The 17,586-nt window shown below is 39.0% G+C and overlaps 1 protein-coding gene across 4 annotated transcripts in view; it reads left to right on the top strand.

Annotated features, from left to right (window-relative positions):
- The window catches only part of GABRA5 (gamma-aminobutyric acid type A receptor subunit alpha5), an 81,009-nt gene extending 76,938 nt beyond the window's left edge, over positions 1–4,071 (top strand). For all 4 annotated transcript variants that reach the window (XM_050796155.1, XM_050796154.1, XM_050796157.1 and 1 more), the window contains one exon: positions 2,789–4,071. In XM_050796155.1, coding sequence (XP_050652112.1) covers positions 2,789–3,088 — 300 coding nt within the window. In that variant the 3' untranslated portion in view covers positions 3,089–4,071. The remainder of the gene's footprint in view (positions 1–2,788) is intronic.
- Positions 4,072–17,586: the final 13,515 nt, after the last annotated feature.

Raw genomic sequence — 17,586 nt, 5'->3', positions numbered from 1 at the left:
GCTGGCTTGTGGAATGTCAAGACTCTCTCGTTCCCGGAAGGCAGTGATGCTAGGGGTTCCACCCCTGCCGCCAGGAAGGGTCTGTGCCTGGAAGGCATGGAGCATGTGCAGGCAGCACACCCCGCGGTCAGACTCCGGCCGCGAGCGTGAATTCCACAGCCTGGGGTCAGCCTACACCCGAGTAAACTGTTCCCTGGAAGTAGAGAGGAGTTTAAAAAAACAGACTGTGTTCACCATTGTTCCAAGTTGGGATCTCCAGAAGCAAACACTGGGTCAGCGTTTGGGGTGTGGCAGATTTTAGGAGGGAAGGTTTGGGAAAGGAAACTGGGGGCAGTGAGATTCGGAGAGGAAGAAATCAAACCGTGACGCAGGCCTAGCAAAGCCCAGGCTCACCCGCTGGGGCGTGTGGAGCAGGTGGCCAGTGGAGGTGCCCCGTGTCAGGGATGTGGCCAGGGCTTTAGACTCCTGCGTCGCTGCCCAACAGATGTGTCTGGTTTCCCCAGGAAGGGCATGAGTCTGGCCAGACCGCCCTCTGCAACTCAGGCTACCAGAAGAGCTGACACCCGGCCGCACTGCCTGCAGCTGGGGAGCACGTCCTTCCGGACAGGCGGATTCCGGGGCGCGTGTACATCTCCACTACCAGCGCTGTGACTGTGCTGAGTCCCAGGCGGGTGTTCCCTGCCACCTGCCCCCACCCCACTGCACATTCCTTCCCAGTAAAAACGCGCACCCTCAGGACAGAGCGGTATCTTCTAAAGGGCTTGCCCTTCACTTGGTTCCACCCAGAGCTAGAACCATTCTAAGCAGTAACTCACATGTATGGGTTTCTTCTGGCGGATCTGCATGAGCGCTCACATGACGGTGGGGAAGGCGGGGCTGGCAAAACTGCCATCGCATTTCTGAGGTGTGGCCCGCCTCCCTCAGGCTCCGGCACGGTTTCCCCAGGAGGTCCTCATGCCCCTGCCCCTGGCCTGGTTTTGGTTCACCTGTTTCATCTGTTTCCCCTGACTCGTGCTCTATGCTTGGCCTTTCTGCTTTTTATCTTTTCTTTATTCTTAACGGTTGATTTATTTTCTTTACTCTCTTGTGTTTTTCAAGCTTTAATTAATGAGACTGTATTACTTTAGTAGTGGAACACAGGTTGTCTAACATTTTATTGTGCACATTTTTAAACATACAGCAATGTTTAAAGAGGTTTACAGTGAAACCGTCTGCTGTTAACATTACCTGTGGCTGTGTCCTCACCACCTGTCACCTCTCCCTCTGTCTGTCCACCAATACACCCATCCTCAATCTGTGATTTTTTTTGCTACATTTCAAAATAAATTTCAGGTGGCAATGCATTTCCCACTCCATATGTCAGCATGCATGTCATTATAACTACAGTCCAATACTAGCTTACTGTTTTATTCCTTTGAAGCAAAATTTGTAGTGTGAAATGCTCAAGTATTAATGGCACCTTTGTTGCGTGTGCCCAAATATGTACATTGTGTGTAACTCGAATCCCTGCCACAGTAGAGGACATCTCCAGCCTCCAGAAAACTCACCATGCCTCTTCCCAGGCAGGGCTTGACTCCACCTGTCCAAACATATCCACTATTTTTATTTCTTCCACCATAATGTAACTTACCTGTTTAGAATTTTATATCAAAAAAAAAAAATCTTCACAAAAAACGTATACAAGAATGTTCATAACTGCTTAATCCGTAAGAGTTAAGATTAGAAACAGTCTAGGTGTCCATCGATTGGAGAGTAAGCAAACGGTGGCACATTCGTGCAAAGATACATCACTCAGCCATGAAAAGGAGAGGATGACTGATAGACACAGCAAATGGGCGAGTCTCAAAAGTCTTGTGCTGGGTGGAAGGCACCTTGTCAAAAGAGTGCATTCTGTACCATGAGGTTTAATTGCGTCCTTTCCTCCTTCCCCGCAGGCCACACCTTAGGGCTTCCCTTATATCCACACACCTTATTCCCTCCCGCTGGTGCACTCGAAGGTAAAGAAGTGATGGCTGCCTTTGCAGGGGGGAAGTCCTAATTCCGTTTATGCCAAGATCTTGAGAAATGCCAGACTTTAATTTTTTTTTTACTTTTATTTTAGGTTTAGAGGTACATGTGCAGGTTTGTTGTAGGAAAATCAAGTCACAGGAGTTTGTTATATAGATCATTTTGTCACCCAGGTACTAAGCCTGGTATCTAATGGTTATTTTTTTCTGCTCCTCTTCCTCCTCCCACCTTCCACCCCAATGTCTGTTGTTTCCCTCTTTGTGTTCATAAATTCTTATCATTCAGCTTCCACTTGTGGTATTTGGTTTTCTGTTCTTGTGTTAGTTTGCTAAAGATAATGGCCTCCAGTTCCATCCATGTTCCTGCAAAAGACAAGATCTCATTCTTTTTATCATTCTTTTTTTATGGCTGCACCATTCCATGGTGTATATGTACCACACTTTCTTTATCCAATCTGTCATTGATGGGTGTTTAGGTTGATTCCATGTTTTTGCTATGTGAGCAGTGTTGCAATGAACATTCTCATGCATGTGTCTTTATGGTAGAATGATCTGTATTCCTCTGGGAATATATCCAGTAATGAGATTGCCAGACTTACATAGCAATCATAGCTCTCATGTGTGCCCTGTCTGCAGGCTACCTGGAGACATCAGTGGAGGAGGGCCCTCTCCCAGGCTAAGCAGGTGTTTCTCTCTTTTGAAAGGTGCACCTTTAGAACTCCAAGGTGAGCTGACCATTGCCTGTAAGCGGCGCGTCCTTACATTCCTATTATATTTTGCAGAAAAAGCGTGAAGTCATGCTCAATAAGTCAACAAATGCTTTTACAGCTGGGAAGATGTCTCACCCCCCAAACATTCCGAAGGAACAGACTCCAGCAGGGACGTCGAATACAACCTCGGTCTCAGTAAAACCCTCCGAAGAGAAGACTCCTGAAAGCAAAAAGACTTACAACAGTATCAGCAAAATTGACAAAATGTCCCGAATCGTATTCCCAGTCTTGTTCGGCACTTTCAACTTAGTGTACTGGGCCACGTATTTGAATAGGGAGCCGGTGATAAAAGGAGCTGCCTCTCCAAAATAACCGGCCGCACTCCCAAACTCCAAGACTTCCAGCGAAATGGTATCAAGGGGAGGGCTTGCTCGCAGGGGCGTTCCATATGTGAGCACTATCTTTCAGGAAATTTTTGCATGTTTAATAATATGTACAAATAATATTGCCTTGATGTTTCTATATGTAACTTCAGATGTTTCCAAGATGTCCCATTGATAAATCAAGCAAACACCTTTCTAGGAAAACGGGATACAATGACCGACACTCAGATGCCCAGTATCATACGTTGATAGTTTACCAACAAGATACGTATATTTTTAACTGCTTCAAGTGTTACCTAACAATGTTTTTTATACTTCAAATGTCATTTCATACAAAATTTCCCAGCGAATAAATATTTTAGGAAACTCTCCATGATTATGACTTGACCAACTCTATTGTGAGAAACAGGGATCATAAAGAGCACTTTTTTCATGACCAGGAAACTTGGACATTTACGTACAAAATGAACTGCCTCTGATAATTCTTACTGTTCTGAAATTAGGAAAGTGCTGCATGATCTTACATGAAGAAATAGAGTCGGCAAACATTTATGCAGGCAGATTAATAACAGAAACACATCATATGTTAGACACACAAATACAGTATTTCCCTGAGGAAAAAAAATTAACTGCTTAAATTTTTTGGGAGGAAAAAGACACATTTCTTACCCCACCCCACACCACCCACTACCTGAACAACAGCCAAGGAAAGAAAGGAGATGTTCAAACAAACCACAAACAGTGTGTTGACGGCACTCTCAGCCCTTGGCCCGTGTGATCACTGTCTCTGAAACACCGACCACCTCCCTCTGCAGCCAGCGTGTAGCTTCAGTGGTGAGAAATTGTCCTTGAGTTATTTTCCATTTTATTTCCTTGTATGTATTTCATGACTGGACTTCCTGCTCTGTCAGCTTTTGTATATGAATCTTAAATGTTCATTAAAAAATAAAAAATGAACCGATCTTGTGGACATATATGACTCTTTTTAAAAAATTTCGTGTCTTGGTGGACTCATTTCCTGAAAGTGACATAAATGGAACCCATCATGAAATTGCTTGGGAACGAAGCAGAACAAAACAAAACGTTTACTTGGTGGCTTGTCTCTGGTCCAACCTAATTCCATAGAGTAGCACCTGGAGAGAAAACTTGTTTAAACCACGGTGAGGGTAGACAGGTGAAAGCAGGTACAGCCCATCACAAATTTCTCAGTGGTGCAATGCCGCTTGGGCCTCGACTTGATAGAGTCTTCTCTGAGTGTATTTCAGGGTGGGTGTTTGTTGTGGGCATGGTGACTACCTGGTTCTTTACATATGGGAAGATTTAATTATTCCCCCACCCCCCTTTATTTTTTTGAGCCAAGGTCTTGCTCTGTTGCCCGAACTGGCGTGCAGTGGCTCAATAATGGCTCACTGCAGACTCAGCCTCGTAGGCTAAAGCAATTCTGCCACCTCAGCCCCCTAAGTAGCTGGGACTACAGGCGTGTACCACCATGCCTGGCTTATTTTTAAATTTTTCATAGAGACCAGGGTCTCACTATATTGCCCAGGTTAGTCCTGAACTCCTGCATTGCCCCTTCGTTGGTTTTAGGGTCTCACAAATGGAAGGGTAAAGGCCAGCAGAGAAGGCCTCTTCAGTGTTCACATGAGGAAGCATTTCCCTATTCTAAATGATGATGATATTTGTATAATGAGAGTGCTCTCTGTTATACCACAGCAAAAATCCCAGCAAAACAAAAAACAAACTTAAGGCTCAATAGAAGATCCTGTTTTCATATACTATGTAGTTACATTTCTCTCCTATAGTCTGTAGAGTTTAGCTTTGTGCTGTAGTTTGGAGAAAAATATACTGTAAGTTATGTCCAAATGGCTACATGCATGAACACCCTCTTTGAACATCTCAGTCCATCGATAGAAGAGTAAGCAACAGGTGACCTCACCACCTGTCACCTCTCCCTCTATCTGTCCACCAATACACCCATCCTCAATCTATGTTTTTTTTTTTTTTTGCTACATTTCAAAATAAATTTCAGATGGCAGTGCGTTTCCCACTCCATATGTCAGCATGCATGTCATTGTAACTAGAGTCCAATACTAGCTTACTGTTTTATTCCTTTGAAGCAAAATTTGTAGTGTGAAATGCACAAGTATTAACAGCATCTTTGCTGAGTGTGGCCAAATATGTACATTGTGTGTAACTCAAATCCCTGCCACAGTAGAAAACAATGTCTTCCATATCAGGTTGCAGGAACTTTCTTGACAAGGTCTAGCCTTCATTACAGAAAACCTCCAATGAGCTCCAGTTTGAAGATAGGCTAACCACATTTACAAGCTGCTGAACCTTAATTCTGATGAATGTTTAGTGAAAAAGGTCACATTCGTTTTCTACTTTCTGATTTGGTATTGTAGATATTTCAGTGTTTGTTATTTTTAATGAGAACATAATAAGAATCACCTTGGGGATAATGATAATAAGGCAAAAAATAAAAACTTCGGAAAATAATTATAAATTACAGTACCCTACTTTTAGAGCAAGGATATTTAAATGTATCTCTTTTGACATCACCACAAATAGAGAGAATATTCTAGTATGTTGTTAATCAGTATTACTTCTGGACTTTCTTTGGAATCTAAAGACCTATCCAGGAAAAGCCTTGACTAATGTTGGCCTAAAAGTGTGTGTCTGTCTACAATAATTGGGTTCAAATGCCTCTGGAGTAACTATCAAACTTAAAATAGCACAGCAAACATCCTCTGTTGAAGATTGACAAGGAAGTTGTAAATCTTCTGACCTACTTGTCATGCTCATGTCTTAGAAATAATGCTTTATGTCTCTCATGGGACTGTGAAAATAAAATAAATCTCGAGACCCCAAAATCACTAAAGCAAGGGAAAAGTAAAACTGGGAACTATGTCAGGCAAACCTGCCTCCCATTTTATTTCTAAATAAGATAGCTACAAAGATAAGAAGCTACATACCTCCCTCACAGTTTGCCCACAAGGAAGTTCCTTGTGAACAAAGGACAGGCAAAACTCAAAATCATCCCTCTGCTCACATGAGACAAACACATATCTGATTGCTTCCTTTGCTTTACTGTTTCACTAAGCCAGGTTGTCTAGCTATGACCTGGAAGCCCCCTCCCCACTTTGAGTTGTCCCACCTTTCCAGACCAAACCAGTGTACATCTTACATATATTGATTGATGTCTCCTGTTTCCCAAATATTTATAAAGCCAAGCTGTGCCCCAACCACCTTGGGCACATGTTGTCGGGTCCTCTGGAGGCTGTGTCATGGGTGCATCCATAACCTTGGCAAAATAAACTTCCTAAATTGATGAAGACCTGTCTCAGACACTCTTGGTTTATAGGACAAATTATGAGAAGCAGGTACACTAAATAAGTAACCTCTATTTTATAAACAGGAATACTGCCGCCCAAAGAGGTTAATCCATTGGCTCAGAATCGTATCAAAAGTTAGGAAGACACGCAGGCCTAGATCCTAGTCCTCATAATTTCTAACCCAGGGCTCACAACACCATGCAATTGCTTCCAGATGGAAGGTGATTTAGAACAAAAATGTAACCTAAAATGAAAAATCTTGCTTCAAACCCTGGTTGAATTATTATCTATTAACAATGCCCTAGAGAAACTTTTTTTGTTTTGTTTTGTTTTGTTGCACTGAAAACATGACCTTTAAGTTTGCCCCTTCTTATATAAAATGTGTGCTTCTGTGATCTTCAAAACCTGTCTTGACGGAATGGATCTGTGTTAGGGTAGCACTCCCCCCAACTACCCTTCAAGGAGAGAGAGAGATTGAGAGAGAGACAGAGAGAGAGAGAAGCACTGATTGACTAGAGCCAAGGATCTTGATGTGATTTCTCCTCCCAGAGCTCCCACCTGAATGATGATGTGACTGCCTTGGGAGGGGTCTGCCTCCAGGGAAAGCATAACTGACTGTGACACTGAGTCTTCAATCAACATCATCCTTCATTGTAAGAACTAACTTCAAATCAAAAAGAACCCTTTCTTTGGAAAATTGGAAATGCCACAGTTTACTCAGGGAAAACAGTATTTTAAATATTTAAAAATTAGTCTTAATGTCTTTTTACCATATACTAGCACATCTGGGACAATCAGTGCCCTGAGCAAACATATTGAGCATTTGAATATGAATTACTCTGATCACTGAAATTACTTGCCAGGTTTGCAGTGATATAAGGTAATGATTTTGAAGTCTGCGAAAAGGTTCATTTCATCAAAGATTTACATGATTATCTGTTTGTCACTGTCATTTTCAATAGACTGTCTCAACTCTAAATTCAAATGCTCTGTAGCCTGTTTTGAAATGAGTATGGGTTCTTTATGGAAACTTGTGATTTGAAAAATATTTACTGCTCACAATTTCCCTAATATAAAAGTCTGAAGAGATATTTAAGGAAGAAAAAAGTCTGAAGAAATGTTTGCTTAGCTTTTCTGAGTTATTTGAAAATCAAATAAACCAAGGATCAGGCACTCTATTTTGCAATGTGAGACCTCAGAAGGAAAAATTTGAAGTGAGCTCTAATTGATCCAATATACTCATTTAAGTCCAATTTATTCTGCATTCTTCATGTTGCTATCGTTGTCTCCTCACCAGCCAGCATTATTCCAGGCCAGTAGCAGGAGCTAGATGAATGTGAACTGACGGAATAAATCAGTCCTGATAAGTGGGTGGACTGGATCTGATGACTCCTTCAGTTAAGGATTGCAAATTGGTGGTAATATTACACCTGATGGAAATCCTTTCTTAAGAATTTATAAAATAATAATTTCAAAGATTTGTATAAACCTATCCATAGCTGACCTAACAACACTAGGAACACAATCCCACAGGGTGACAGTTGTCTGGGCTTGAGTGACAGGCTGCTCCTTTAGGTCAGGTGACCATGTAAATTTATCACCCAGACATGAGACTTGCAGAGTGTTGGACTGCGGTCCTCTGTAAATCCTCTCCCCACAAAAAGCAATGAAAACACTGGCAAGATTATATCAAAGCAATTTCAGAACTCTGGAAATAAAATCAAAGGCATACAACACGTTAAAAGAGTTTATTGAAGAAACAGTACTGAACTTCAATAAGAACAGTGAGGTCTATGCCATTTTAACTTAGAGATTTCCCTGTCTCCCTATCAGCTCCTTGGCATGGTACCATGAAGACCAGAAGCCTTGTTGCCACCCGAGGGGGATGATTTAATTTGGAACTCTACAAAATGCCCCATCCCCAGAGTTTTGCCACTATTTGACCTGACCTGGAGCCCCATGGGAAAGTTTTATTCCCAAAGCATTGTTGATGATAATGATGATCGGCATCACTTGAGGAAGGTGAACACTAAAGCCTTCAAGGCAGTGATGCCACAGCTAAGGCAAGAAGGAAACCAGCCAAACATGTACAAGGAAGGTCTGGGGAATCAGATCTAGTTCACAGTGGACTATAAACATCTCAGACATATTCCTGAGGATCTGAAAGTCTGTGTGTATGTGCAGGGTCGTGTGAACAGTCAAGAAAGGGCAGAGAGAGTCTTAGTTACTTACTCATCCCTGGCTGACCCTGATGTCCTGTGAAAGCAAAAAGTGAAAGACAAGGAAGACTTAATCTGCTTAAACTTTGAAAGCGTGCTCCAAACTACACATAGATCCTCACAGCAAAGGGTGAAAAACGTATCACCATAAAGCATTCAAGAGAATTAAAGACCAATCATTGACTGCCCTAAGCTGTGCTGACATAGGGGTGACCCCTATAAAGCCAGGACTAAAAATGAAAACAGACGGAGACTTCAGTCTAGGGAATGCAAACACTAGCATACTTGTCCGGGAAAGTAATTAAACAAACAAAGCCTAACCCCAACAACAACAAAATACAACAACAATAAACAGTGGGAGAAAGGGATGATCAGATTTCAAAGGTATAAAAATATATGGCTAGTGTTTCCAGTTTACTAGGAAGCATGCAAAGAAATTGGGATGTGCAGCCGGTATACAAGAAACAAAACCGTCAAAACGTACTGGTCCTGAGGGTGCCCAGCAGTTGGATTTAGTAAATAGACTTTAAATCAGCTATTTGATAATAAGAATAAATAATATAATATATAATGAGAAGAAGTAATGGTTGAACATCCCATAATTTATTAAAAACATTAATTTACACCTCCAAGAGGCTCAACTAAGTCTTAGTATAGTAAGCTTAAAGAAATATACACCCGGATACAATGTAATTATTCTGTTGAAAGCCAAAGGCAGAGAGAGAATCTTGAAAGCAAGAGAGAAGAGACTCATCATATACAAGGATCCTCAATAAGAATAACAGCTGACTTCTCATAAAAAACCATGGAGGCCAGAAGGCAGTGAGATAACATATTCAAAGTGCTGAAAGAAAGCGGGGAACCCCCCACCATCAACCAAAACTTCTATGTTGAGCAACATTACTCTTCAAAACGGCAAGTGAAATAAGACAGGCCCAGGTAAATAAAAATGGAGAGAATATATCTGTAGCAGCCCTACTCTACAAGAAATGCCAAAGGAAGTCTTTGAAGGTGTATAGGAATGATAGTTGATGTTAACTTGAACTCATACAAGGAAAGGAAGATCACCATAAAGGAAATTACATGGGTAAATATAAAATGTAAATAAAGCTTTTACTCTTTTCTTCTTTCAACCAATTTAAAAGACAACTGTATGAAACAATAATCACGAAGCTATATTGACGAGTTTATAAGCATAATTTGTATAACAATAGTATCACCTTGGAGAAAGACAAGTCATTATATTGGAAGGACATTTGTGTATACTTTTGAAATTAAGTTAGTAATAGTTGGCTCTAAATTGTTTTAAGGTAGGATGCATATTTAATCCCCAGAGCAGCCATAAAGAAAATAAGTTAAAGAAAAGGTAGTGAACAATCCAAAGGAATTAAAATAGTGTGCTAGAAAATAACACAAAAGAAAACAAAGAGCAAAACAGCAGCTGTAAATTCAACCACATCAATAATTAAATGAAAACGCATTACATAGTCCAATCAAAAGGCAGAGAATGTCAGACTGGATTAATTGAAAAGGACATAACCATATAGTTTCAATAAGAGGTATGTTCTAGATTCAAAGACACAAATAAGTGGAAAGTAAAAGGATGGAAAAGATATACTATGCAGATAGTAACTGAAAGACTGCTAGAACTATTATACCAATATCAGAAAAAATTACCTTAATGCAGATAATATTACTAGAGACAAAGAAGGACATTTTATAGTGGTAGAACAGTTAATTTATCTGGAAGATATAACAATTAAAAACAGATATGTATCTGTGTACCTAACAACAGAGCCCAAAATACATGAAGTAAAAACTGATGGAATTGAAAGGGGAAATATACAGTACAACATTCGTAGTTGGAAACTTTATTCTCCACTCTTAGTAGTTGGTGGGACAACAAGACGGAGAATCAGCTAGTATGTAGAAGACTAGAACAACACTATCAGCCAACTTGATCTGCTCACATCTAAGGAACACTGCACCCAACAGCAGCAGAATCCATATCCTTTTCAAGGCCATTCTCCCGAATAGAGCATTTTGTGTGCAATAATACAAGGCTTAATAATTTTTTTTATTTTCATTTTTTTGAGTCAGGGTTGTTCTCTGTCACCAAAGCTGGAGTGCAGTGGCATGATGAGGGCTTACTGCAGCCTTGACCTCCCAGGCTCAAGTGACTACAGGCATGCACCACCACGCCCAGCTGATTTTTAAATTTTTATTAAATTAGAAAATATAGTGAGACAAGGTCTCACTGTATTGCTCAGTCTAGTCTCGAACTCCTGAACTCAAGTAATCCACCCGCCTCGGCCTCCCAAAGTGCTAGGATTAAAGGCATAAGCCACTGTGCCTGACCAAGTCTTAATAATTTTAAAGAGATTGAGATCATACAAAGTATGTTCTCAAAAAACAATGGAATTAAATTAGGAGTTTGTTTTTCAAACCAGGACACTTTTAACAAGCATAACAATAATAATTACATCAGAACAACAGGCATACATTAAAATGCTCTTGAGCAAATCAGAACCTGTGCTCATCCTGCCTTTAGCAAGGAATCCGTTATACAGTTCCCATCCGATCCATGCTTTAGTCATCTCCAGTGTGAAACCTGCCTCACCCTGTAGGCCTTTGAGTTTGCAATGCCTCGGTTAGACCAGTATGAATTGGGTCATTGTAGGAAACATGCACTTTATTTTCCAATGAATTAGTCTTAAATTCTACCATGCCCCATTCCTATTTTATCTTTTACATTTGTATTGATATTAGGCGTAGTGTGTGTATATATTTATGGGGTATGTGAGATATTTTGATAGAGGCATTGAGTGCATAGTAATCATGTAAGAGTAAATGGGGCATCCATCACCTCAAGCATTTATCATTCTCAAGTACACATGAAAAATCTACAAAATTAATCACATACTGGGTCATATATCAATATTAAAAATATTGGTACATTCATAATATAGACTATATATATATTTGAGACCAGGTTATGAAACTGGCTAGTTTTTGTATTTTGGTAGAGACAGGGTTTTACTACATTACCTAGGCTGGTCTCAAACTCCTGGTGTCAAGCGATCCATCCACCTCAGCCTCCCAAAGTGCTCGATAACAGGCATGAGCCACCATGCAGGCCAATAATATAGAAATTTTATAAAATAACACTTTGGTCATAAGTAATAATATTGAAAATGGAAACAACTTTTTAAAAAAGTATCTTCCAACTAGAAATTTAGAATTTCTTCTATTAAACAGCAAAAGGATGAAAATAAAGATTTTAAAATACTAAATTTCTAAAAGTCAAATTTAAATTACACATAAAAATTTACGAGATACAAGAAATCATTGCTCAGACTAAGGTAGCAAAGGTTTTCCCCTATATATTTTTTTAGTGGTTTTATAGTTTCAGGTCTTATGTTTAAGTCTTTTATCTACTTTGAGTTGATTTTTATATGTAGTGTGAAATAAGAGCCCAATTTCATTCCTCTGCATGTGACGTCTAGTTTTTCCAACACAATATATTGCAGAGACTGTCCTTTCCTCGTTGTGTGTTCCTGATATCTTCATGGAAAATTTATTGGTTCTACATGTGTGAGTATATTCTTAGGCTCTCTATCTCTATCATCTCTATCCACTGGTCTATGTATCCATCCTTATGTGAGTGCCATATTGCTTAAATTACTGTAGTCTAGCAGTGTATTGCAAGTATGATGCTACCAGCTTCATTCTTTTTGTTCAAGATTGCTTTGGTTATGTGGGATCTGTTGTGGTTCCATAAAAATTTTAGAATTTTTTTCTACTTCTGTAAAAAATCATTGGAATTTTGATAGGGATTGCATTGAATCTTTGATGGCTTTGGGTAGTATGGAGATCTAAATAATATTAATTCCTCCAATCCATGGTCACAGGATCTCTTTCCTTTTATTTGTGTCATTCACAATTTCTTTCATTAATGTATTATAGATTTCAGTATATAGATCATTCACCTCTTTGATTAAATTTACTCCTAAGTATTTTATTTTATTTTATTATGGTACAGTAAATGAGATTGTTTCATTAATTATTTTAGGATAGTCTGTTGTTAGTATATAGATATGCTACTGATTTTTTATGTTGATTTTGTATCCTGTAACTTTACTGAATTTATCAGTTCTAACACCTTTTGGTGGAGTCTTTTGGGTTTTCTACATAGAAGATCTTTCATAAAAAAGACAATTTTATTTCTGCTTTTACTTTTTGGATGTCTTTATTTCCTTTACTTCCTTAATTGGTATGGCTAGAACTTCCAGAATTATACTGAATAGAAGTGATAAGAGAGAGCATCCGTGTCTTATTTATGAACTTAGAGGAAAAGCCTTGAACTTTTCACTGTTGAGTATGATATTAGCTATGGGCTTGTCATATAGGCCTTGACTGTATACAGCACAAGAAAATTTAAGGGAATTGCTCTGTGACCGTGGTCTGGGCAATAATTTTTTGGATAGGACCCCAAAAGCACAGGCAATGAAAAACAAAAATGGACACATGGGATCGTATCATACTAAAAAGCCTCTGCACAGCAAGGGAAAAAACTAGCAGAGTGAAGATAAAATCCATGGACAGGGAGAAAAGATTTGCAAATAAAATATTTTCTTTTCTTTTTTTTTTTTTTGAGCCAGAGTCTCGCTCTGTCACCCAGGCTGGAGTGCAGTGGTGCAATCTCAGCTCACTGCAACCTCCACCTCCCTGGTTCAAGCAATTCTCCTGCCTCAGCCTCCCAAGTAGCTGGGACTATAGGCGCCCGCCACCACACCTGGCTAATTTTTGTATTTTCTAGTAGAGATGGGGTTTCACCATGTTGGCCAGGCTGCTCTTGAACTCCTGGCCTCAAGTGATTCACCCACCTCTGCCTTCCCAGCATTATAGGCCTGAGCCACCACACCCACCCCAAATATTTTCTATAGGGGTTAGTATTGAAAATATATGAGGAACTCAAACACCTCGATAGCAAGAAAACAAATAACCTGATTAAAAAATCGACAGAGGACTTGAACAGACATTTCTCAAAAGAAGACACACAAATGACCAACAGATATATGAAAAAATGCTCAACATCTCTCATTATCAAGGAAATTCAAATTAAAACGATGAGATATCATTTACACCTGTTAGAATGAGTGTTATCAAAAAGACGAAAGATAACAAGTGTTAGGGTGTGGAGAAAAGGGAATCCTGGTACACTGTGGGTAGGAATGTTACTTAGTACAGCTCTTTTGGGAAAACAGTATGGAAGCTCCTCAAAAAACTAAAAATAAAATCACAATATCATCCAGCAATCTTACTTCTGGGTGTATATGCAAAGAAACTGAAATCAGTCTGCCTGAGAGCTCACTGCACTTCCATGTTCACCGCAGCATTACTTTCAATAGCTGAAAAATGAATGCAGCCTAAGTGTCCGTTAGTGGATAAATGGATTAAAAACTGTTGTCTGTATATATAGTGGAATACTATGCAGCCTTTAAAAGAAGGAAACGCTGTCATTTGCAACAACATGAATGAACCCAAAGGACACTATGTTAACGAAAGCCAGACGGAGAAAGGCAAATACCGCTTGTTTTCACTTACATATGGAACCTAAAAGAGACAGATTCACAGAAGCTGAGAGTAGATCAGCAGTTACCAGAGGCTGGGGGTGAACGTAGAGAAGGGGGAGACGTTCGTCAAAGGATGCAAAGTTTCGGACAGGAGAAATAAAGTTGTAGTGATCTATTGCACAGCACGGTGACCATAGTTAATAATAATGTATTGACTATTTTAAAACTGCTAAAATAGTTTTTAAATGTTCTTACTACAAAAAATGATAAGCAGGTGAGGTAGTACAAAGGCTAATGAGCTTGATTCAACCTTTTTACAATGTGTATACAAATGGAAACATCACATTTTATCCTAAATATATGTACAATTATTATTTCTCAATTTTTAAAAAGTGGAATTACAAACAAAAAGTAGAATAGTACTTGATTTTAAAAGTTTATGAGATATATTTAAACCATATTAGAAGAATATTCATATTGTTAAGCATATGTCAATATAAATAAAAATATAAGAAAATGAACTAACTTCCCACTCAAAACTAGAAAAATACCAAAAGAAAGCACAAAGTAAATTAAAAAAAAGATAAAAGCAGAATTTGATCAGATAGAGAATACAAAGACAAGAGATATAATGAATGACTCAAAACTCTGGTGATTAATAAAATGAAATAAACCATTTAAGAAAAAATGGGGAATATAAATAAAATAATAAATGACACAGTAAAAATAAAAGTCATAACAGATGACCTACCCACCTTTATTAAAAAAATTCAGAACATATATGTGTTGGAGAATTTCTTGGGGACATATAATTTACTACCAAAATTGACCCTATTAGGGGTAGAATGCTTAAGAAGGCCATTTTCTATGGAAAAAAGGGAAAATTACCAAGGAACTTCTACTCGCCAACACACACACACACACACACACACACACACACACACACACACAGAGAGAGAGAGAGAGAGACAAAGGGCTCAGGTGCCTTCACAGGGAAATTCTACCAAACATATAAAGATCATGGATCATGCCACTCTGATGCCAAATAAAGTTTTCCAAAACATACAAAATGAAGGAAAACTTACAAATTTAGTTTTAGAAGTAGAAGAATGATTCAACAGAAAGAAATTCAATAATGCAATTTACTGTGGAGAAGAAATTGATGCTCCCCATTGGGTCTGACAAGTTTCAACACCCATTCTTGATTTTTTAATAAAAACCCTGAAAATAGTAAGGTATGGGCATCTCCTCTGTTTTCTCCTTCTGTCAGTCTGTCTGTCTCCACAGGAGACTTTTCCAGGATGATCTGGAATAGGAAGAGGGTGCCTATTATCTCCGGCCTTTACCATTTTTACAGAAGGCATTAGCCACTGCAGTTAGACACAAGACACTTATTGGGGGCATAAAAATTGGGTATGATGAAGTACATCTATTTCTGCTTGCAGATAATATGATAGTAAAACTGGAAAACACTGGAGAACCAGTGATAAAACTAACACAACATTAAGAGAATTCAGAAAGCAAGCAGGATATAAAAATTACATGAAATAATGGAAATGCTTATATTCATGATTAATAAGCAATTAGAGGACACTGGAAGAGAAAATACAATTTAAAAAGTATCAAAAAGATAGATAATAGTCTCACAAATGAACTCAATAAGAAGTATGAAAACCCTGTGCGACGTACCTATGAACAAATAGAAAATGTAATCCTTGTTTTTGTTTTTTTTTTTTTTTTTTTTTGAGACGGAGTCTCGCTCTGTCGCCCAGGCTGGAGTGCAGTGGCCGGATCTCAGCTCACTGCAAGCTCCGCCTCCCGGGTTCACGCCATTCTCCAGCCTCAGCCTCCCGAGTATCTGGGACTACAGGCGCCCGCCACCTCGCCCGGCTAGTTTTTTGTATTTTTAGTAGAGACGGGGTTTCACCGTGTTAGCCAGGATGGTCTCGGCCTCCTGACCTCGTGATCCGCCCGTCTCGGCCTCCCAAAGTGCTGGGATTACAGGCTTGAGCCACCGCGCCCGGCCAATCCTTGTTCTTATATAGGATAACTCAATATTATAAAGATGCAGATTCTCCCTCAGTTAATTTAATAGAACCCCAATAAAATATGAAAAAGTTTTTTTCTGAAGCTATATATGTTGAGATTAAAGTTAATTTGGAAGAATACATATGCAAGAATACATGAAAATACTGAATAAGATGAACAGCTAGCCCTAGCCCAACCAGATACTAAAACACACACAAAGTGTTTATAATTAACACAATGGTACAAGCAGATTACTCGTTAATTAGCTATCGAAAGGAAATACAAAAATAGATCCAGGTATACATGGAAACTTAGCAGATGATAATTATGGTATTTCAAATTAGAGTGACAAAGTTGAACTTTTGAATAAGTAGTATGGGAAGACCTGGATGGTTATATGGAAAATACTTAAGTTACATCAATACTTTATGTATTACTTAAGACTGTGATTCAAATGGATCAGAGATGTAAGTGTAGAAGATGAAATCACCGAGATACCAGAATAAATCCTGGGCGAACCCTTTTATAACTTAGGTGAAAGCTATCGGGAAAGGTTCTAATTATTTCCCCAAATCCAGATGCAAAAAATATTGATAAATTTGACTAGAGAAACGTGTAAAAATTTCATGATCAGTAACATGTAACCAAAATCAAAAGACAAAGGATAAATGGGAAGAAATTATTTGCAACTTATGCCACAGAAAAATGCCTGTGACATGTAAAATTTGAGGATAAGATATGAAAAAATTTGATAGAAAATTGTGCAAAGGACAAAAAAGATAATTTGCTAAAATATAAGATGGTCCTAAATATTTCTTTTTTTTTTTTTTTGAGACAGTCTCTCACCCTATTGCCCAGGTTGGGGTGCAATGGCACAATCTCAGCTCACTGCAACCTCCATCTCCCAGGTTCAAATGATTCTCTTGCCTCAGCCTCCTGAGTAGCTGGGATTACAGGTGCCCACCACCATGCCCAGCTAATTTTTGTATTTTTAGTACAGATGGGGTTTTACCATGTTGGCCAGGCTGCTCTTGAACTCCTGACCTCATGATCCGCCTGCCTCAGCCTCCCAAAGTGCTGGGATTACAGGCATGAGCCACCATGCCCAGCTGGTTCTAAATATTTTTAAATGTTCAATATACTCATAATTAACAAAACACAAATTAGAACCATGTTGTGATATCACTTTTACCCCTTAGCTTGGTAAAATCTAGCAAATTTGAAAATTCACTATCGACAAGACTATTGAAAAATAGGTATCATTTTTCATTGATAGTGGGAATGAGAAATGGAGAAAACTTCCCTATGAGAAGGAAATTTGACAATATA

The sequence above is a fragment of the Macaca thibetana genome, chromosome 7 (genome assembly GCF_024542745.1).
Source record: "Macaca thibetana thibetana isolate TM-01 chromosome 7, ASM2454274v1, whole genome shotgun sequence".
NCBI lineage: Eukaryota > Metazoa > Chordata > Mammalia > Primates > Cercopithecidae > Macaca > Macaca thibetana.
This window is presented reverse-complemented; position numbering and strand designations above follow the sequence as displayed.